Source organism: Leucoraja erinacea, chromosome 15 (assembly GCF_028641065.1).
Source record: "Leucoraja erinacea ecotype New England chromosome 15, Leri_hhj_1, whole genome shotgun sequence".
Lineage (NCBI taxonomy): Eukaryota > Metazoa > Chordata > Chondrichthyes > Rajiformes > Rajidae > Leucoraja > Leucoraja erinaceus.
The window spans coordinates 19,033,277-19,056,635 of NC_073391.1; the positions used below are offsets into that span (position 1 = coordinate 19,033,277).

Below are 23,359 nucleotides of genomic sequence, written 5' to 3' on the forward strand. Positions count from 1 at the left end.
ATACAGAGAAGTGTGAGGTGTTGCATTTTGGGATGTCGAACAAGGGCAGGGCCTACACATCAATTGGTACACGTCTTGGTAGTGTTGTAGAGCAGAGGGATCTGGGAGTACAGGTGCATGATTCCTTGAAGGTTGAGTCGCAGGTAGATAAGGTGGTCAAAAAGGCTTTTGGCACTTTGGCCTTCGTCAGTCAGAGTATTGAGTATAGAAGTTGGGAGGTCATGTTGCAGTTGTATAAGACGTTGGTAAGATCGCAATTGGAGTATTTTGTTCAGTTCTGGGCACCATGTTATGGGAAAGATATTGTCAAGATATTGTCAAGCTTGAAAGGGTTCAGAAAAGATTTACGTGGATGTTGCCAGGACTAGAGGGTGTGAGCTAAAGGGGGAGGTTGAGTAGACTGGAGTGCAGGAGGATGAGGGGGTACAACATCATTGAGGAATAGATTGAAGTGTACAAAATTCTGAGAGGAATAGATTGGGTAAATGCCCGGAGTCTCTTGTCCAGAGTAGGGGAATCGAGGATCAGAGGACATGGGTTCAAGGTGAAGGGGAAAAGATTTAATAGGAATCCGAAGGGTAATTTTTTCACACAAAGGGTGGCGGGTGGATGGAACAAACTGCCAGAGGAGGTAGTTGAGGCTGGGACTATCCCATCGTTTAAGAAACAGTTAGACAGGTACATGGATAGGACGGGTTTGGAGGGATATGGACCAAGTGCAGGGAAGTGGGGCGAGTGTAGCTGGGACATTGTTGGCCGGTGTGGGCAAGTTGGGCTGAAGAACCTGTTTCAACACTGTATCACTCTATGACTCTATGACAACTAGTGGTAAACACAGAAGAACTTACTGAGATTGAAGTAAAAGAAATGGGCCATACTTTTTATAATTTAGGATTAATCACGATGATTTCCGTATTAGCGATATCTGGTCTGACAGCTTTAAATTAAACTATGGGATGAAAATCAGAGTTGGTCTCTGTCCCATAACTCCATTCCTGAATTTGGTTTAAAATGAGTAATGCATACTGCTTAATTATGTTCTCTCCATATTTTAAACAGCAAAATGTGCATAAGATTAGACATTCTGAAAGAATGGACACAAGTGTATAGTTAAGATACAAATGCAGGAAAATATTTTTAAAATAATATATAAAAATGTGAGAAATACTAGACTGGCATTTGCCAGAAATATTTGAACATGGATTGATATTGCTCGCTAAAATTGTACTTCAAGGTCACTACTGGTGTCATCCCTTTACTTTTTCAAAATAGTCATAGTCTTATTTATTTCTTTACCCAAGAGAGCAAGCAAAAGTTCCACTTAATAATTCAACCAAATGACAATACTGCATTTCGCAACAAATCCCAAGTAATACTCTGGAGCATTAGTCTAGACTTTTATGCTCAAGTCTTTGAATCAGCACCTAAAACTTTCATAGACCACAATCAGTGAGGTTAGGTGACAAAACATCCGCCTAATAATTCTCCACACTGATGGCCCAAAAGAATGTGTTCTTAGCCCCTTACTATACTCCCTATACATATGACTCTGCGGCCAAAAACTGCTCTAATTCCATTTACAAGTTTGCCGATGATTCCACCATAGTGAGTCGGATCTGGATCAATGATGAGACGGAGTACAGGAAGGAGATAGAGGGAGTTAGTACCATGGTGTCAAGACAACAAGCTCTCCTTCAATGCCAGCAAAATGAAAGAGCTAGTTATTGACTTCAGAAAACAAGGTGGTGTACATTCCCCAGTCTGTATCAATGATATCTAAGTGGAGATTGTTGAGAGCTTCAATTCCCTAGGCATAAGTATCACCAACAATTTGTCTTGAACTAACTATATTGAAGCTACGCCTAAGAAAGCACACCAACGCCTCTACTTCCTCAGGACGTTCGGCATAACTCCTACGACTCTTAACTTCTAAAGGTACACCATTGAAAGCATCATATTAGGATGCAACACAACTTGATATGGCAACAGCTCTTCCTACGATCACAAGAAATTGCAGAGTTGTTCATGTAGTGCAATCAATTATACAACATCCCCACCTTCCCATTCATGTCAACTCCATCCATGTTGCCGTGGGAAAGCAGCCAACATAGTCAAGGGCCATTTATCTCTCATTCCCTATTCTCCCCTCTCCTGTCTGGCCAAAGATACAAACATTTGAAAGCATATACTACCAGATTCAGGAACAACATCTTCCCCACTGTTATCAGACTACTGAATTGTCCTCTCATCAGCTACAACTATACTCCTGATTTCCCAACCCACAATCCATTGTGACCATCAGGATTACTTTTATTTATGTACATTTTCCATGTAGTTATTTTGTTATAATGTTGTAACACTATATTCTGCACTCTGGTATTTTTCTCTTTGCACTAACTATTGTACAGGTGCATGACTTGTTTGTACCACTGATAGTGTGATTTGACTGGATAACACACAAACAAAGTTTTCCACTGTATCTTTGTACATGTGACCATAACATACCAATGCCAACTGAGCTTCAGTTGACATTCACAACGTTTTAATTCCCCCATTCTTATCAAACATGGCATTATTGGAGTTAAAATCAAATTAAGATGATGACAAACTCTGTAATTTTAAACAGATTCTACTACTGAACATTATTTCTTGGTTATCTTTGGAAGCAACCAAAATGCCTTGTTGGTCAGCATCTGGCGGATGCAAAAGATAGAAGAGAATTTGTTTAAGGTTTGAAATAACATTTGATAGATATGAGCCAGTAACATGTTCATCGTTCAGAATTGCCTTGCAGAGCTATGTCATGTGGATGCAAAACCACTTTTGATCATTAAATCTTTGCCAAGGACAATTCAAGCTTAATGTTACAATGTTTATGTGCCATGCTGTTTTGTATGAAGCATCTTAATATTTCAAGAACACAAAAAATAGTTTACAAGTTTAATGGTCTGGATTCTTAGTGATAGTCTATAACTTTGTATTTTTTATGCAGAGCTGTGAGCTTTAAAATATTGAAAGAAAATTAGAACCTAGAGCTTTAAATATGTTAACATTCTTAACATACCCATTTGTAAAAGAGAGTTTGCTTAAGTTTCTGAATTAACTTTAGTCTTGAAGTGAAGTAATTCTGCAAAATTGTGGTAAACTTTCCAATAGATTATTTAGTTTCTGTTTATATTCTTAATTCTTCAATATAAATTATGAACAAATTCCTTCTAATAACAATATTTTGGTGTGAAAGGATATAATTTAACTTCAAAGATGTCTACGTGTGAATTCCAGTCACAAATGGGGTGGCAATGAATGAAGGTGATGTGTTCTTTCATCCACGGTAAGGATGGGGAGGAAATCCAAGATTTAGTCTTTGCATGGCACATTTACACAATATATGTATTGAAATTGGACCATTTTACTGGGCTCATTTATGTACCTACAAAGCTCAAAAGGAAAAAAAAAGCGTAAATCATGTTTCGAATGTTTTTGTTTTAAATTTTTTTTAAATAAAAATGTTGTTGAAATTAAATGTAATAAACAATATTATTTAGAGCTGCCTGCATTACATTTCAAATGGATCCAAGCAAAAATACAAGGGCGGGTATAACAAGAAAAAATGTAGAAGGAATGCAAATAGTTTCAGTTGAAATATTCGCGTTAGCAATTAAAACTTAGATATACAAACTGGCTTTGTTCAATTTTATGACAGAAGAATGTTATTAAACATTCATTTACCCAGAGCTAATATAAATTAGGCATTTGATTGGTAACTCTGTGACTGCATAGAAGCAAGAACACAAATTAATATTTAATATATATATACAATGGTTGGATTCAGCACAGTTTGACAATGTGTGCATTCACTTGGTCAAGAGTGCACATTGTAACCTGATTTCTATTTAAGTAAACACTATGAGTCAAAGTAGAAGAGTATTTATTCATCAAGAATAACATTAGTGCAAATTTGTTTTTGAGCAGTGGTGAAGCTGGGAAGTAAAACTAGGCATTCACTATTCATTTTGTGTTACACACAATTCAATAGAGATGCAGTCAAATCTGTATTAATTGAAGTTTTTCAAGTGCAGTCAATCATGTTGTTTTATTTTGAATATCTGGCCTACTAACATTACAGGAGCCAGCATACTTATGCCTCATGGCATTTGCTTAAACTGAATGGGTGAAATTATATTGGTTTAAATTATTTGTCAGTTTTTGTATGCTTCAATTCTAAAAAAATTAAAGGGAAATTGCTGTTTGTATTGACTTCAAGAGTAATGATGGTCATTTTGCTTAGCATTATCACTGCGCTTATAGCCTTTTGGTGAATTCCCTTACACAAAATAAAACAAAAGCCACAAAAAGTATAAATCAGAAAATGTCAAAATTTTGGGCCATTAATGACTGCCTGGCCTCGATTCATTGGCAATGATGAAAATATTGTAGAATGGAAACCTTCATTATTGTAAGGGAGTATAGGAAGAGGTCCAAAAAGGAAATGGAATAAGGTCAAGTTTAAGCCAATTATTTTTTTTAATTCCACATTAGTTTGATTTATTTCAGGAAGTTCAGGTTGCAGTTAGAAATGGAATTTCACATAAGTTAAAACAAATGTACGGACAAGCTATATTTTCCATTTATTAGGGCAAGGATATATTTGAAATCTCTTCTAGTTAATAGAGTTTTTGAAAATGAGTAAGAATTGAGAAAGTTTTGACTGGATTAAAATTGGCAGATTCCATTACTGTTCTTGAATAAAATATATTAGTTGATTGTGCAAAGTATGTACTGTGACTTAAAGGATTACTGAAGCCCATAAAGTTACTGAGAGGGCAGAAAGTGACTTGCATTATTTTTTCAGATATCTAACAGTCTTTGAGTATTGAAGTTCATTCATTTGTATGCTTAGAAGTATTGAATTTGCGGCCAGTTTCCATGCCTGTATTTTGAATGCATTCCCCGTTACTCCAGAGTTTGTACAATCCTGGCACATTTCTAGAATCTCGCTCCAAACAGCTTGAAATGTGCACATCAATGGAAAATAATGTTTTCCAAAAAGAAGTTCTGTACCATGAAGTTTGCCGCTTCCAGTAAAACCTGAAGTATTTGTTTTAAATAGCTTTTACTCTTACCAATGTGGAGGGAAAATCAAAACATGAAACAAGCAGTAAACTATTGATTCCCTTTAGGAGAGGGAAAATGGTCTTAGTTTACATCCAGTTACTGTACTTGTTAATTTTCTTTGGCTCTATTGCATAATTTCTTATTGAAAATGTAAATTACAGTTGTAAGTTAGAGTTGGAAACTCAGTATTTCAGTTTTATAGTTTTATTTCAGAGAAAATGTTAACATCCCAAGCATGTTGAAGTCGCAGCATGCTGCTATCGATACCTTTTATGGGTTAGGGGGAGGGGAAAACTAAACTGCCATCTGCCCTTTCTCACTGGGAGGACAGTCAATCAGCAGAGAAAACCCCGATACAGATCTTGGATGCCTATTCTCCCGCCTGATTTTGTTTCCAAGCAAGCCTTTCAATGGCTACCTAACACTCCTGTCTAAACCATGCCATTATCTACAGTTGTGCAAACCAAGTAATACCACATAGAATCAGTTGTCCCACGTTTTCAGTAACCAGTCATGGACTTTTTTAAATATTCATTTTTTCATGCTCCTCTTGGTCTGTGTAAGTTAATGGCCTAGTCGTTTTCCATAGCAGAAACTATTTTGATATCGACAACGTCTGTAACTGAAAGTGGACATGATTCCAGTTCTTGCTTCAATCTTAAAGTTCTTGCCAATATTGGATTATTTGCAGGCAGAGGTAACTGCAGATGCTGGTTTACAAAAAGAAGGCATTAAGTGCTGGGGTAACTCAGTGGGTCAGGCAGCATCTATGGAGGACATGCGTCGAGTCGGGACCATTCTTCGGAGACTGAACGTCACCTATCCATGTTCTCCAGAGATGCTGCTTGACCACTAAAGCGCTTTGTGTCTTTTTTTGGATTCTTTGTAGACCTGCTTGATTTCCATTTTTTTTTCTCTCTCTCTATCCCCGACCCTACATTAAATGAATGATGTTTCACTGGCTACAGGAAGATTTGCATTAGACACCATTAAAGTTATGTTGGTGTTTGTTTGAACCAGGTCCCCCTTACTGGACTCAACCAACTAAGATGGAAAAGAGATTGCATGCCGTGCCAGCAGCCAACACTGTAAAGTTTCGCTGTCCAGCTGGAGGGAGTCCAAAACCAACCATGCGATGGTTAAAAAATGGCCGGGAGTTCAAACCTGAATATCGAATGGGTTCATACAAGGTAAGTTCCATTTCTCTTATTTATAATAGCACAAACTTTATAAATGCACAACAGACATTAAATAGAAAAATGAGCACTAGCCCACAGTTTTCCTGAAGATCCTTTTGTCTCTAATTTAGTTTAATGTAACAGAAAATCTTGAAAATTAATTTACATTGTCACAAACCATATGGAAACCAGTATGTTGCTGGAGGTTTGCGGTGTAGGTGACTTGGCTAGATTCAGTGCAGTGGTTTTTACACTTGGCAGAAGCTGTGGGATCATGCAGGTTTATACTTGTGCACACAGTTTTTTTTTGCCTTTTAAAAGTAGACGGTTGTGTTTGTGCCTTCCTCGTGTACAACAGTAATGTTTAGTTATAAAGTTCCTTTAATGTGGAAAGGGCATCCTCCTTTACTCGACAAAAAATGGGTCCTCATCCAAAAGGTGTCTGTAGGAGGAGAAGCATAAGCTTGATCAAAGAGCTTGGTTTCAAGAGGGATACAGAGGTGGAGAAGCTGAGTGTTCTGGAGTAGATGTTGCAGAGAGTCTGCAATCAATGATGCAAGAAAGGATGCACAAGAAAACGATAAAATCAGTGAAGTTTGTTATGTTTAAAAGGTAATAAAGGTATAGAATTGGTCTTTGAGGAATTAGAACACAAGATAAAAACATTAAGACTGGGGGAGATTGGTCTACCATAAAATTACCGAATGGATGATTCAGATGGGTAAAATTAACAGAAAGTGTAGGAAGCACTGGGTAATTGGGAGCTGTTTCTCAGATGAAACAGTGTTCAGGAAACAGACATCTGATTTTTTTTTTTGTCCAATTATCACAAATAAAATTATCAGGGCTAAGTCAGCCAATCCAGGCATTCAAATAACCCAAAATGTTGCCTATCCATGTCCTCCAGAGATGCTGGCTGACCCACTGAGTTACTCCAGCACTTTGTGTTTATTCAAATAAATCTGATTGACAATGCTGCTCAACCAACCGCAAGCGGGGCTTATGCTTTTAACCCCCTCTGTTAGGGTAATAAAATCATACGGATAACTTCTACACCTAAAGTCTGAAGTGAAAGGTGACCTCAGATTTTATTACTGCACCTCTCGCATACATACTGTGATTCTGATCCTGCAATAACTGGGTGTATGTAGCCTCCACCTAATGTTTTGGCAAGGTATTGGAGCCAATTTCTGGATTCAGTGGAACTAGAAGCTGCCAGCATCAGATTAGCTCCCAGTGGTACCCCATTTATGATTGCATATCAGCTTAATGAAACAAAAAGTCAGATGGGAATTTAAAATATCGCAGCCAATACACTGCCACTTGTACTCTGGACCTGCAAAGTTGAAAATCGTCCCAAATATATATTTTTTTATTTGCTATGAGCATTATGCGATACTTTGAAGTATTTCTCTTAGCAATGATGCAGGAACAGTGTGTACAGTCTGAAGGTTTTGTTCAAGTCAACCTTGCAATATAATCAACCCTCCCTCGCATATGCCCACCTATTACCAGCCACGCTTTGTCTTGCCTCTCCCCTCTTCCAGCTTTCTTCCCCTCCCCCACAGTCAGCCTGAAGAAGGGTCCCGACGCGAAACGTCACAAATCCATGTTCTTCAAAGAGGCTGCTTGATCGGCTGATTTACTTAAGCACTTTGTGCCCTTTTTTACAATAAGGTGCTTGTGTAGCTACGATAACACTGTACATTTAATAAAGTATCCATGTCACACATTTTGAAGAAAATAGATTAATGTTTGAATTCATGATCTGTGTCACGTCGGTATGTGTGGTAAACCTATTTAGATTTCTGGAAGTTACACTGCGTTTGATTTTCACATGTTGCCAATGCACTGTAAACACTAGAAAATAAGGAACTTTGTTTACAAAAGCAGATGGAGGGTTTTTGCATTTCAGTGCACTGCTTTTCCAACTGTTTGACTACAGGACCTAGCATCTGCCAAATGCTCTGTCTGCAAGATAGTCTCTCTTTCAATAATGAGTGTCAAGTCCATCATAAATCAAATAAAGGAGGGTGCCAGGCATCAAACCTACTATACGTGAAACAACCATGTTTAGTCTGGTTTGTACAACTTAAAATGAGTTTGTTTATTAGAAAAGAACAGTGATGTTAAGTTTTTCGACTACAGACTGCATGAAGCATGTTTGGTACCTACAGCTCTATGGATTTGTATCTAAATTGGAATTTGGTACCTAAAACTCACACATAATTAATTTTTCAATATATAAAAGAACCTTTCATTTCTGGGGATATCACAGTGTAGTTATGGCAGTTTGGTCCTTATCTCTCAACACTTTGAAAATTGTTTTCACATAATGAGAAAGTGACAGAACAGACCTCACACTATGAATGATTCATTGTGTGGAATGCACAAGTTCAGCCATTTACCTGTCTCTTGATTTCTTAGTGGAAAGTTTATCAATGAAATGTAAAATGTCAAGGAAAGCAGGTGCTTCTGTTGATATTGCATCTGCTCTAGAACGTGGCCTGATACTGGATTCAAAACAATTGCTTAATTTTAAATAGTTTCACAGACTGATATTTGAAATGACCAAAACTGCATACTCATTGTGTAGTATTTTGTAGAATTTCCAATTGAGTTTCAAATTTCTGGACTCAACATTGAGTTCAACAATGTCAAATCATGATCACCATTTTATTTTGTACTCTGGCTGTCGATAATGATTCCAATGGCATTGACAATGCCAAGGCCCAAAATTTGATTCTTTACTTGGTCTTTGTTTCTCTCCCCAGCCTCTTTTAACTGCAGAAAGTATGTTTTATCTCTCACCAATTCTGATAAAAGGCCAACAACTCTTTTTAGCTCCCTCTCCACAACGGTGACTGGCCTACTAAATATTTTAAGCATTTTAGTGTTTATTGCAGTAATATGCTTACATGTCAGGCAGCATCTGTGATGAAATAGAATCACAATTCAGGTCAATGACAATTCATCAGAGCAGGAAAAGTGAGAAAACAAGCATGCATGCGTTCAGTTGCAAAGAGTGGCAGGGGTGGAGAGGGAATTTTTGTAATAGGGTGGAGACCAAGGTTGCCAGGTAACATAATTACTTTCTTTTTTTTTAAATAATATTTTTATTAGAAGCAAGTACATAATAAGAACATTTCATGTATATCAGTCATACATTGCTAATATTATCAATTATTTAATGACACTGCTTCTATTTTTTGCTTTATTATAATTGCTTTCTTGCTGCAACTGTTTGTTCTTCTCATTTTCCTGGTCTGATAAAGAATCATTGACCTAAAAAGTTAACTTTGTTTCTCTTTCCATGGATGCTCTCTGGCCTGCTGAGTTTTTCTGGAATTTTCTGTTTTGAAGCATGGGTAGACCTGATATGTCGCATTACTCTGAGATCTTCAGAGTGCAGGCCCAATAGTTAGCTCTTCATTGAGTCATTTCTTCTACAAGAAGCTGGGCTACCCTTAGCAAGTCCAGATCTTTAGAAACAAAAGGATCAATACCTGTCAAATGTCAAGAACCTGAAATGATAATGTTGTTTCTCCACAGGGTGCTACCTGATCTGCTGCGTTTGTGTAACTACTTCATTTCAAATTTCCAATGTCCACATTTTGTTTCTACAGCGCTGATCGGTGACTGCACACTATAAAGTGTATAGGGTAGGCTAATTAATCCATCACCCCCCCCATGCCACCATATCCAAATAAGGTAGTCCATCTTCTTGTTTTTGGCTTTGCTAAATAACCGTCTGTCTATCGCAATGCATAAATCATTGCTCAGTAGATAGAAACAGCGGGTCAGACAGCATCTCTGGAGATAAGGCATAGGTAACGTTTCATGTTGAGACCCTTCTTCAGTCTCGGCGTCTGTGGTTCCTTCCTACACATAATAATCATTAATCAATGTTTTGAATGGTTGAAACATGTTCTACACTGTTCCTTTCAGGTTAACATTCTGCTGTATCTCCAAATTAAGCTTGCCCTGTCTCCTGCCATCCAGTGCCTGATCGAATTTCTGGCACTGTGGAAAAAGAATTGTTTGACTGTGTGCAGTATCTAATATCCAGGCTGTCTCTGCTATTGATATATAACTGTTAGTTTAAGGCAAAAGGAGGGAAGTAAGGCAAGGCTGATGATTGATTTCTAACCACACTGAAATTGTTATTATTAAGCTAAATTCTATAGGACCTTACAATAAGAACTAATAAGAAACTACAGCAGAGCAGCAACAGCAACAGCACATAATGAATACTCTGTTCTATGGCATCATCTTCTGTTATAGCCCATTGGGCCCAAAATGGAAATTAACTTTTTTAATAAACGCTACCCATTCAATTCCAGGAGGCCAAGTTGAGGTAAATGCCTACAGGATTAAATCTTCACATTTAGTTCAGAACTAATGTAGGAATAAATGTATGAATAAACTAAACTAAATAAAATGAGGCATTTCGTTAAGTTTATTTCAATGCAATTAAGACTCTCTGAAATCACTCTCAATTTTTTTTTTTACAGATTCGTCCTCCACACTGGAGTCTTATTATGGAAAGTGCTGTTCCATCCGATAAGGGGAATTATACGTGTGTGATAGAAAATCCCTATGGATCCATAAATCATACCTATCATCTAGATGTAGTTGGTAAGTTGACATATAATCACCAGGCACCAAGATGATGTTAAATGTTTCGTCAATATAGTACATGAGGGAATTGTTCAGCACACAGTTAGAACAAAAGTTAGAACATGACGATCTTTTCCACTACTGCTGACTGGATTCTAGTCATTGTTGGTTGCAGTAGAAGTAAAAAGCACAATCTTTGATTTCTATGCTTGGTAAAGAATTTGTGGTTTTAATTTTGTGGTGTATTTTCTTACAGTAAAGAATTAATCAGCCAATTATTGCTGTTGATCATAAAACATGTTTTACTTTAAACAAAAGCTAGCAGAACTAAGTTTTCTTTAAATCATTCGGTTAGTTGCCATCTTTACAGCTGTGTTTTTCCATGTTGCATATGGTCCAATGAGAAGCAAATAGAAATATATCACTCAACAGAAAAGATTCTGAAGTGCATCGGTGGTTACCTTCTGCTGGGAAAATGCAGTTTGAAAAAAATTATCACAAGCAAAGAACTATGGTGGTTTTGCACAAAGCATCTAAACAATGACCTTTTTATTATCCAAAGCATTATTCATAGCTTTAACAATCACTGTTAGGAGAAATCTTAGTGAGATAAATAAACAGTTACTGCTTTGCCAAATCATAACCTCACAGTGTGCATTCATCCATGCAAGAGTAATCACAAATAGAATACTTCAGAGCTGAATTGTCTTATTTCAATGACTATATTTTACCCAGCTTGCCTTTGGCCATCTTATTTTGGGGTACATAAAAAATAACACTGTGCTGTCAAATCCTTCATCAGATTTTTGGTTTGTAGGTTAATTGGTCTGTTTATTGTCTCCTAGTTTATGGGGAATGGGATAGCATGGAACTTTATACGGGTGATCCATGGTCGACGTAGACTTGGTGGGCCAAAGGGCATGTTTCCATGCTGTATTTTTAAACTAAAATGTAATTGTTTTAGTTTTTAGAGATTCAGCATGGAAACAGGTCCTTTGACCCACCAAGTCCACACCGACCAGCAATCCCCGCACATTAACACTACCCTACACACACTAGGGACAATTTTATATTTATACCAAGGCAATTAACCTACAAACCTGTACATCTTTGGGGTGTGGGATGAAATCGAAGGTCTCGGAGAAAACCCATGCAGGTCAGAGGGCGAATGTACAAACTCTGCGCAGACAAGCATCTGTAGTCGGGATCGAACTCGGGTCTCTGACACTATAAGGCAGTAGCTCTACCGCTACGTCACCAAGCTGCCCCATTGTACAAGGGATGAAATTTGATTCGTACTATAATGCACCATTTTTGTAGATTTTTTCATGTTATGTTGCATTTTAATGGAAATTCATAAAAGTTGCTATGGAATAAGATGTAGTTTTATCTGAAAGGAACCACTCCATGGAAAAACATTCCAGCCAGAATGCAAAGGTAAATAAAACATTTTGTGAAATATTTTTGATTTTGTGACATTCAATGCTAAAACTATCTGTCAGATATATTATGCAAAGTTCACATTCATCTTCCAACTACTTATTTTTGTGCTTATTCATTAAAATAATTAAACTAACTGAAAACTCAAAGGTTAAAACGCCTTCAGTCCAGGAACCTCCTTCGGAGGTTTGCAAGACTCAATCTCTTGCAAAACCACCTGCCTTTTGACAATGTGGAAAGTTTGTGTAAATTAAGATAGCAATCTACAAATTGCTAAGATAGCGGTATGGAAGTATTAATTGAATCTATCCAATTTTGCATTGGTATGATTGACTGCAGAGTATTCACCAGTTGAAATTGGTAAATAATCAACATTGGCATAAGTGTACACCCATCATTCATTTGTCAAGCAAGACCATACATATGCAACAGAATGATTGGCATTCAAGTGAACTTATTCATTTGTTTTCCTATTTCTTATTTAACGTTCTTTCTTAGGTCCTTGGAATTGCACTAGTTGTTCTTCAGTGTGTTGTGATTAGAAGTGAAACGCCCGATAATTGATGTACAAGCTGGGTGGTAGAGGGGTGTGGTGGTGAAGGTGGGATTGCGAATTGTGGTGCAAAGGTGTTAAAGGTATTTTATTGGAACATGTACCAATTAAGGTACAGTGATATGCAAATTGGTATACAGCCATATGAAAGAAAAGAAATAAATAAAGGCGGGAAAATAAATAAATAAATGAATGGCATGAAATAAAATAAAATTTGATCAATTTCTAAGTGTCCTTGATAGCTAGGACAAAGTCCACATATTGGAAAACACAATGAACACCCAGCTACTTTTAATAAAAGACTTGCATAGCTAGTAAATAGTAAAGTTGGAAGCAAATCCAGGGAGTTTTAAAAGAAGGCAATATGAGAGAAATATATTGAGATTCCAATTATTCTTGTATTGGGTCAGAGAAGTTCAATTTCATTTCTCTCCCACCCCTGAAGACGTTTTGGCTGCCATGTCATTTTTGATTTAATATTCACTTTCAGTATGATTAAAATTCCACATTTGAAGTTGACCTTGGCAGAATATCAAGTGCTGATCAAATGTTGATTAGGTGACGTAATTTTAAATGAGCAGTGGTTTTTCAAACATACATTACTTTTGAACTGAGTCAACAAGATCAAAAAAATGCAATCTTTTTTTTACTAATGTCTTGGTTCAAAAACTTAATGTTTCTTAGGTTTTCTTAGTGAAATGATTCTTTTAATTCTTTTAATTATTTTAAAACATGAAAATATATTAAAAAATGACACATTGTTCAGATTTCTTTAAACATAATTTGATGGAAACAAGTCTGTAACCAGTGATGGTAGACAAAAGTGCTGGAGAAACTCACTTGTGCGGCAGCATCTATGGAGCCATTTTCCTTTGCTCCATAGATGCTGCTGCACCCGCTGAGTTTCTCCAGCACTTTTGTCTACCTTCGATTTTCCAGCATCTGCAGTTCCTTCTTAAACAACTGTAAGCTATGATGTATATTGTAAGATGAATACCAGATTCCAACAGAAACACCAAACTCACTTAGATGCGCCCAGTGATGATGGCTATTAATAAAGTCTTGGGTCTGGTTTGAGTTTCATAACCGAGCCTCTTGCTTTGTGAATGATGCAATATTGAACTGTAACACTAATTTCTCCACATTTACTTTTCAAGTTGTATTGAAGGGTGGCTGAGCTAATTGTTTGCATTTATGTAGTGTGCAGCAGCATTTAAGTCCATATACTAGTGCACCATTTACGAATTTCCAGAACATTCTCTTGTTTAAATTCTGTATCAAATGACCATGGCCTAAACTGGAATAATCTCTTCAATTAGAGCACACAATTTCATATGTCATTGGAGGCTTGGGTTTAACATGCCAAAAAGCCTACTGGACCTTTTATACCAGTAACACTTTTTAAAACCGAAGAAAAGGTAAACATCAAGAACATTAATGTGCTGCTCAGCCGCCAAAATCCATCTCCATAACTCTTTCATACTTTCATTGCAACATCCATTTGCAATTTGAACAGATGCAATTTGAACAAAGTTATTGAAGATCATTCCAAAGTTTTAGATCTATTAAGAAAAATATTACACAATGTCTGTTTTAAACTATTCTCATTAGATTTAGTGTCTTTGGTTGTAGTCCCCGATTATAATGTGTTGTAAGTTTGAACTTGTTCAATCTTTTCAATCTGATCATTTGTAAATCTTTGGTGTTCCATTGCTTCAATTTCTAACATCAAATCTATTATTTCATCATAATGCAATATCTCCTTACATGAGGTCAATCTTGTGTCTTCTCCAACCTTCGTCCTTCCCAACCTCCATGTCCCTCTCCCTACCCTCCCCAATCCATTGTTTGCATCGATGCTCTCAATGGGGGGGGCAAATTTGTGAACAAAACTGAGGTTTTAAAGCATTGGCATGACCACGAGGGCTTATTTCTAGCTGTGTATCCCCCAGAAATCTGCGTGCTTTCAAAGCTGCCTGACTACATTTTCCAGCTGTCGCTATTCTTTGTGAATTTATTGTCACTGTGTTTTCATTGAGCATCTTTTTTAAAAATGTGAGAAAACTTGACACAATGAACATACTAGTGAGAAATGTGACTCGTGTTTTGATAGAGATTGTTTGCAAGTCTTCAGTGTCAACCAAGTGACTACTTATGAGATGCACCAAATATAAATTATTGTGTTAACCAGTTGGATGAGATTCCAGAGCAGTGTGCATTGTTTATGAAGTTTTAGCATAATTAAAATAATTATCCTAATACCTTAGATTGGATATTAAAAAATCTCGGTTGGCCTCTGGCAGTAAAGCATTGCAAAAACAACAGAGATTGTATTTCTATCCTCATTCTAAACAATATGATGAGTCATTTGAGGCCATTTAAAGTAGGAAGCCCAAGGACTGTCTCACTTACATGCATTCAACTCAGTTTCACCTCGAGAGGAAGTGGATAATTTATCACAAGAGGAACAGAAAAGATAGCCAGGAACAGGTAATGGGAGGGTAGGCTGAAATTTTTTGATAAGGGGAACAATAATTTATTGTTTTAAGCCACCATTGCATGAACAGACCATATATTTGCTTTAAGAGGCCAGTGTCTTTATGTTTTAAAAAAATCTATTTGCAGTTAATTCCAGCAGTTTATAAACAAGTAATATTATTCCTTCCTACTAAAAATAGTTAAAGATATGTTATTTTTTTCACCAAAATGGCAAATAGTGATATGTATTGATGCATTAAAGCTAAATATATACTATAGCATGTAGCCGATTTTATATTTGCAAAGGCCTTTTTATTAAACATTGTCCTCCATAATGTTTGGTACAAAGACCCATCATTTATTTATTTGCCTCTGTACCCCACAATTTGAGATTTGTAATAGAAAAAAATCACGTGGTTAAAGTGCACATTGTCCGATTTTATTAAAGGGTATTTTTATACATTTTGGTTTCGCCATGTAGAAATTACAGCTGTGTTTGTACAGAGTTCCCCCATTTCAGGGCACCATAATGTTTGGGACACATGGCTTCACAGGTGTTTGTAATTGCTCAGGTGTGTTTAATTGCCTCCTTAATGCAGGTATAAGAGAGCTCTCAACACCTCCAGTATTTCCATCATCTTTGGAAACTTTTATTGCTGTTTATCAACATGAGGACCAAAGTTGTGCCAATGAAAGTCAAAGAAGCCATTAGGAGACTGAAAAACAAGAAAGAAACTGTTAGAGACATCAGCCAAACCTTAGGCTTACTAAAATCAACTGTTTGGAACATCATTAAGAAGAAAGAGAGCACTGGTGAACTTACTAATCGCAAAGGGACTGGCAGGCCAAGGAAGACCTCCACAGCTGATGACAGAAGAATTCTCTTTATAATAAAGAAAAATCCCCAAACACCTGTCCGACAGATCTGAAACACTCTTCAGTAGTCAGGTGTGCATTTGTCAATGACCACTGTCCGCAGAAGACTTCATGAACAGAAATATAGAGGCTGCAAGATGCTAACCACTGGTTAGCCGCAAAAATAGGTTGGCCAGGTTACAGTTTGCCAAGAAGCACTTAAAAGAGCAACCACAATTCTGGAAAAAGGTCTTGTGAAGAGATGAGACATATCAGAGTGATAGCACGAGCAAAGTATGGAGGAGAGAAGGAACTGCCCAAAATCCAAAGCATACCACCTTATTTGTGAAACACGGTGGTGGGGTGTTATAGCCTGGGCATGTATGGCTGCTGAAGGTATTGGCTCACTTATCTTCATTGATGATACAACTACTAATGGTAGTAGCATAATGAATTCTGAAGTGTATAGACACATCCTATCTGCTCAAGTTCAAACAAATGTCTCAAAACTCATTGGACGGCGGTTCATTCTATAGCAAGACAATTATCCCAAACATACTGCTAAAGCAACAAAGGAGGTTTTCAAAGCTAAAAAATGGTAAATTCTTGAGTGGCCAAGTAAATCACATGATCAGAACCCAATTGAGCATGCCTTTTATATGCTGAAGAGAAAACTGAAGGGGACGCGCCCCTAAAAAAAAGAATAAGCTAAAGATGGCTGCAATACAGGCCTGGCAGAGCATCATCGGAGAAGACATCCAGCAACTGGTGATGTCCATGAATCGCAGACTTCAAGCAGTCATTGCATGCAAAGGATATGCAACAAAATACTAAACATGACTACTTTCATTTACATGACATTGCTGTCTCCCAAACGTTATGGTGCCCTGAAATGGGGGGACTATGTATAAACACTGTTGTAATTTCTACATGGTGAAACCAAAATGTGCACATTTTAACCAAAAATTAAAATCTGACAATGTGCACTTTAACCACACGTGATTTTTTTTCTATTACAAATCTCAAATTGTGGAGTACAGAGGCAAATAAATAAAAGATTTGTGTTTGTCCCAAACATTACGGAGGGCACTGTATATGAGCAATTAAGGTAGTACATAAAATAATATTTTGCTCTCGCATTAAATTTACCCTTCATGCAATGTGTGGTTTGTTCTTTTTCCCAAAAACTGCTCAATCTTCCCCATTTGAGTTTTACATTGGTAGGAATTGTTTTAACATTGCTATAACTTGGTCATGCGGTCTTAGCTCTTGTGGAGTAATGAGAAAAGACACCCTCTGAGGTAAATGTATAAACCTGTAGCTGTACTTTGGTGGTGTCTGAGAATTTCCAAATGCCCCACTGCTGAGTGGCCCCAACATGCAATTTTGACAGGCCAATATATAGCTGTTGCCTAAATCCTGACAGTAATGAGTCTAACTTTGACATATTTACTTCAGAGCATGGCGCTTAAAACAAGAAGAGACTAGGACCAAAGCACAAAGGAATTTACACTACAACATGCTCTTAGGCATTTTGTTGTTAGGTGAATAAAGAGTCTTTATTAAATCCATTGACAACTGAAGGTATGTGATTTACACCTGGCACTGGCTTTGGTTGCATAGCTATAAGCAATAATTATGCAAATTATCTTGCAGAGAATGCAATTATTCTCATGTCATTTGACAAGGCCCCAGCTCGTAGTAATTTGAGGATGCATGCAGAATGGTGACATGTTTTGATGAAAATGTACCTTATTTCTTGTCTCAGTGCTTTACAATATAGGCTGTATTCCTTTATCTGTTTTATGCTTAAATCTTCATACTGTGTTTTGTGAACTTCGTTCCACACTGTCTTTTAATTTATTCTGAACAATGATTATTTGCTTTCAGCTTGGTTTAATTTCCTGGAACATCTTGCCGTGTGAGCACTTTTTCACAAAAGTAAAATATATAACAGTACAACAAAGCTGAGCCAGATTGTAAATTTGATAAAAAATGAAGACTTTTATATTTAAGTTGGTCATCTGGCATAGATTGAGCTGAGTATAAAATATCTCATACAATTTTTTCACAGGCTGATTTTAAAATGGCATTGTTTTTGCACCTTTATTTACACGTTTAAGAAGAAAAAGGAAAGCTAGTATACCATTTTGATCTGCAGCTTGTCTGCAAACCATACAAAGCTAACTTTCAGATATTATTGAACGACAGACAGAAAAATGGCTCCATTTCAGCATATCACTTAGACTTGCTTCATACTCTGGGAAAATGAACAAAACTAAGTTGTGCACTTCCTGCCCTCATTTAAAAAAAGATTATTAACAAAATAAATATGTTTCAGAGAAGTTAAAATGTCAGAACATGGAGAGTTACATTACAAAACTAGAATAATTTATTACACTTTGTTTAACTAGTTACAGTTGTAAAGACTGAAATTACTTGAAAATAGTGGTTAAGATGTAGAATAGTAGTTTTATTTATGACTAAAATGACCATGAATATTAGTCATGTGCAGGTTAGTGTGACCACAGATGTTCCAGACCCTCTAATGATGTCTGAATGTAATATTAGTCAGGTCAGTTTGACCTTAATGGTGTCTCAAAATGATCTTCTAGCTGACTTGAATCTCTGAAATCTGGTATCCATCATTTTGTTTTTATTGAAACCCTCTTTCTACTTCCTGCCTCAGTATTGGGATTGAGCCATTAACTTCTCCTTGCCTGCCACCTGCTCAAAAGTTAGTCATTAGAAAGTACACTTCCTTCATATTAGGATAGTGGTGCTGAACTCAAAAACAGGGGAACACTAACCCTTGGAAGATTGCAAAATACCAATTCTATCATTCATTATATCGTACTGAATTTTCTCAATTTTCAGGTGAAGGCGATAAATCGTCTCCTGACCACCAGTTATTTAAAGAAAATAAAACTATGGGGTGTAAAGTAACCTTAGATGCCAGAAGAAAATGGATGATTGGACATTGGCAGCTTATTTTTCCAATGAACAGCAAAATGCAGTAAAAAGAGCCATTGATTTGCTATTGCACATTTTACATCACTGCCTAAGGCAGGTTTATGTCATGTTCCTTCATTAATGTTAGTAATGGAATAAGGTAAATAATTTACTGAATTCAGCAAAGTACTCACAGATTTTATTTCAATTCTGATAAGAGGCATTGGCAGAATAATGGGGAGTTCATGGGATTCCAGAGTCCTGCGCAACACTCTTTATTTAAAGGCCCTATACTGTGCTCCAGATAAAATGCATGAATGAAAGTCAATGCAGATGAAAAAGAAATACCAATGGAGTGCCATGTAAAGGCAATTGTTCGTGTAGTTTTGAGTTGATTGGTGCAGTCAGCTTGGCTGCTCATTTTGCACCCTTATCCATCTCCTTGCTGGTTTTACTTACCATTGACTGACCTGAAAGTAATTTCAGTGCATTTCAGAATCATAGGTATGTCAAAGGAATCAACCGAAATTGCCCTTTGCTGCATTTTCATATCCTTTAAGCAGCTAGTTTATAAGCTACATTGAGAGAGCTTTCTGGGTATAGTGTCATGGTAAAATTGTATGTTAATTGAAGTGAAACCTTCCAAATGAAAAGTAAATTAAAAAGATTTGCCAGTCTATGTAAGTAACCTCCCATTCCTGCAACCATTCTAAATAATCTCCTCTGTACTTCATTATTGCATTCATATCTTTTCTAAAGTGTTTCCCAGAAATGGACACACTATTCTTTATGGGACCAAACCACTATTTTGTATACCTCCAGCTGTTTTTATTTGTAATTTATGCTTCTATTAATAAATTCAAGAACTCCATATGCTTTATAAATTGCTCCATTGACTTATTCTGTCACCTTTAATGTCTTGTGCCCAACCACCCCAAGGTCCCTGTTAATTGCACCCCTTTTATCATTTATAATAAAATCTCATGCTCTTAATGCTTGCGCCCTTAGCATGCAAAGAGCTTCATGATAAATTTATGTAAACTTTTAAATAAGATATATCTTAGGTAGACATTTAGTACATTTTACAAATTGATTAGTGAGTTGTATATGTAGTTTACATGCAATGAATGAATGAATAAGCTTATTGGCCAAGTATGTACACATACAAGGAATTTGCCTTGGTGCTCCGCTCGCAAGTAACAACACGACATACAGTAAATAATGTATAGTGAAAAATAGGAACTTTCCAGGGTTTCAAAATTTAAAATTCTAGATTCCTTGTGATGCCAAATGGTTGTGAATTGCCTACACTAGATTATCAGCTCACATCATGAATGTCAAATTGTTCCAGGAAAAGAGTTCTGACTCCCTGTGTTTTGGGGAGTCGGGGGGGATGGTATGGTGTGTCAAGTTTTGAATTACATTTGGCGAAGATAAGCAAAAATGACATGATGCTGCTGGCAGGAGTTTTAATATTTGGCTGTGGCTCCGTAAGCTTAATTAGTGGCAGATCCAGTGCCAGCCAGCTGCCTCATTTATTTCTTGTCCCTCCCCCTCCAGTAACTCTCAACTTCACCTCGTCACATCATTGAACAAACACAATGGCATTAGTTTAGTTTACCCTCAGATTTTTTTCTCCAAAGACTGATGGCCTTGGTCAGCAGCAGGCATGTTTAATTGTAGAAAGTGGAATAAAGAATGCTCTACTCTATATCTCATATCCTTAGGAAAACAAACTATTGTTTTGAAAATGAAATACTTTCCCAGAGATACTTATCCTCCAGATGATTTGGCACCAGAGTTACTGTAAAGTGTTCATTTTTTAATGTGTGTAAAGCCTTTCTTTTACAGTTTAAACAATCACTTTTTGTGGTGCCCTTTTGAACTCAATGTAAAATTTCTTCATGGACACTAAATACTGTGTACTAGTTTGAAAGTTTAATGAAATTATTTGGACTGTGAATATTAGAAGCAAGAATAGGCCATTCAATTGCTCTTGTCTGCTGCACAATCCATTAAGATTACGGCTTGAGTCATTGAGCTGAGCAGCCCTGAAATAGGCCCTTCGGCCCAACTCATCCATGCCAAGCTAACCAAGCTAATCCCACTTATCCACGCCTCCAATGTCTTTTAAATGTCAGAACTGTACTCACCTCTACCATTTTCTCTGGCAGCATATGCCAAATCCCTGTTAAATGTTTTGCCCTTCAATTTAAACATGATGTCTAAATTTAGACCCCCTCCATATACCCAAGGAAATTGACTGTGGCTATTCATCTTATCGATGCATCACATGATTTTAGAAATCTCTAAGGTCTAACCCCTCCTCACTCTCCTAATCTATTACATCAGCACCACTAACCCTGTATCTCTTGATTTCCTAAATATCCCAAATTCTGTCCCTTTCTTGTCTTGAATGTTTGCTGCAATTAGGCCTCCTGAGTTCCCTTGGGTAGAGAATTCCAAAGATTTGCCACACTGTGGGTGATTTGTTTTCTTTTTATCTCCACAGAACAATGGACCTTTGAAACTGTGACCCTTGTAATAGTTTTGTACGTTTCAGCAAATTCACTTTTCAATAAGATCACTTTTGATTGTACTGTACTATATGTAGTACAGAGCTAGTCTGCGTAAACTCTTAGGAGAAACCCTGTGCACTCCTTCTGTGCACGTTATTCCAGATGTGACTCTTTACCATTGAAGTAGGATGTCTTTACTCTTGTACTTAAACCTTCTTGTAACAAAGGGCAACATACCAAGTGCCTTCCTAATGCTCGTATTTACATGCACATTAATTTTCAGTGATTTCTGTATAAGGATACTCGGTCTCTCTGAATACATAGAGACGGGTTAGATTGGGACTTATGAAAGTATACAAAATCAGAAGGAACATGGATAATGGCAACACTCACTGTCATTTTCCAATGGTAGAGCATTCTAAAACTACAGGGACAAGGCATAAGAGGAGAGAGGAAAAATTTGAGAGGGACCTCGGGCCCCAAGTTTTCACTTGGAAGGTGGTCCATATCTGGAGGGAGTTGCCAGAGGAAGCTATAAGAGCAGATACAATTACAACTTCCAAAACTCATTAAGATAGATGTAGGTAGGACAGATTTAGAGGGCTATGGGCCAAGTGTAGGCAAATGGACCACTCTGAATCTCCTAATTGGCCAGCATGGGTAAGCTGGGGTGAAGGGCCTGGTTCCACGCTGCAAAGCTCAGTGACACCATTTAAAGAATATTCTGCCTTTGTTTTCTACTACCAAAGTGGTTGACCTCATATTTTATCACATTATATTGTATCTGTCATGCGCTTGCCCCTTCATTTAACTTTCTATATCCCTTTGAATCTATTTATCCTCATCAGAATCCATGCTGACAGCTTGTGTTGTATCATTAGCAAGCTTAGATATATAATATTTGGCCTCCTTATCTAAATCACTGATATGTGTGCAGCTGGGGGCCCCCAGTAGCTACACAGCACCTGCTGTGTTCCAATGTTCACAGCCCCCCTCCACACTCAATAATAATCCATTAATTTCTGCACTTTCCTGTCTGTTAACCAATCCTCAGTCTTATGTGCTCTTTTTTTTGTATCATAATATTTTGCGTTGTTATGATTGTTCTCCTACATCCACTGGTTCCCATTTATTTATTCTGTATGTACAACAGAAACCCGTAAAGGTTTGTCAAACTTGACAAAAAAACATCCTCAATCTGTCATTAATAATTTTTAACCATACACAAAATGTGAGTATTGCTGGCAAAATCAATGTTTACTGCATACCCAACTACCTTTGAGAAGAGAATGGATCTTCAAATGTTTCTTTCCAAGACACATGAGGCTGAGTTGCTGAATATATTCAGGACAGAAATTGGTAGGATTTATTCAAAGGTGATTAGCCCATTCCTGCTTATGGTTGTTATATCTAGAGCTAACTGGTCCCCATTGAACATTGGGGGAATAAGTGCCGCTTGATAGTGCTGCTAATCGCGAATCTGATTGGGCAAAAAAAAAAAAAATCTGATCTAACCACATCCAGTCCGATTTCAACTCAATGCCTTTTTTTTAAATATGGCCACATATGGCCAGGTTCTATCAGGTTTGGGTCAGGTAGCAAGGTTCCAGTGAAAGGATTGTCCATTGTGTGGTTGGTGACGAACAGAT

General features: G+C 37.1%; 1 protein-coding gene across 10 annotated transcripts in view; it reads left to right on the plus strand.

Moving 5' to 3' along the window:
* Positions 1–23,359, plus strand: part of LOC129704011 (fibroblast growth factor receptor 2-like) — a 169,368-nt gene that overhangs the window by 107,877 nt on the left and 38,132 nt on the right. For all 10 annotated transcript variants that reach the window (XM_055646817.1, XM_055646822.1, XM_055646820.1 and 7 more), the window contains 2 exons: positions 6,136–6,305; positions 10,808–10,931. In XM_055646817.1, the coding sequence (XP_055502792.1) occupies positions 6,136–6,305; positions 10,808–10,931 (294 nt within the window). The remainder of the gene's footprint in view (positions 1–6,135; positions 6,306–10,807; positions 10,932–23,359) is intronic.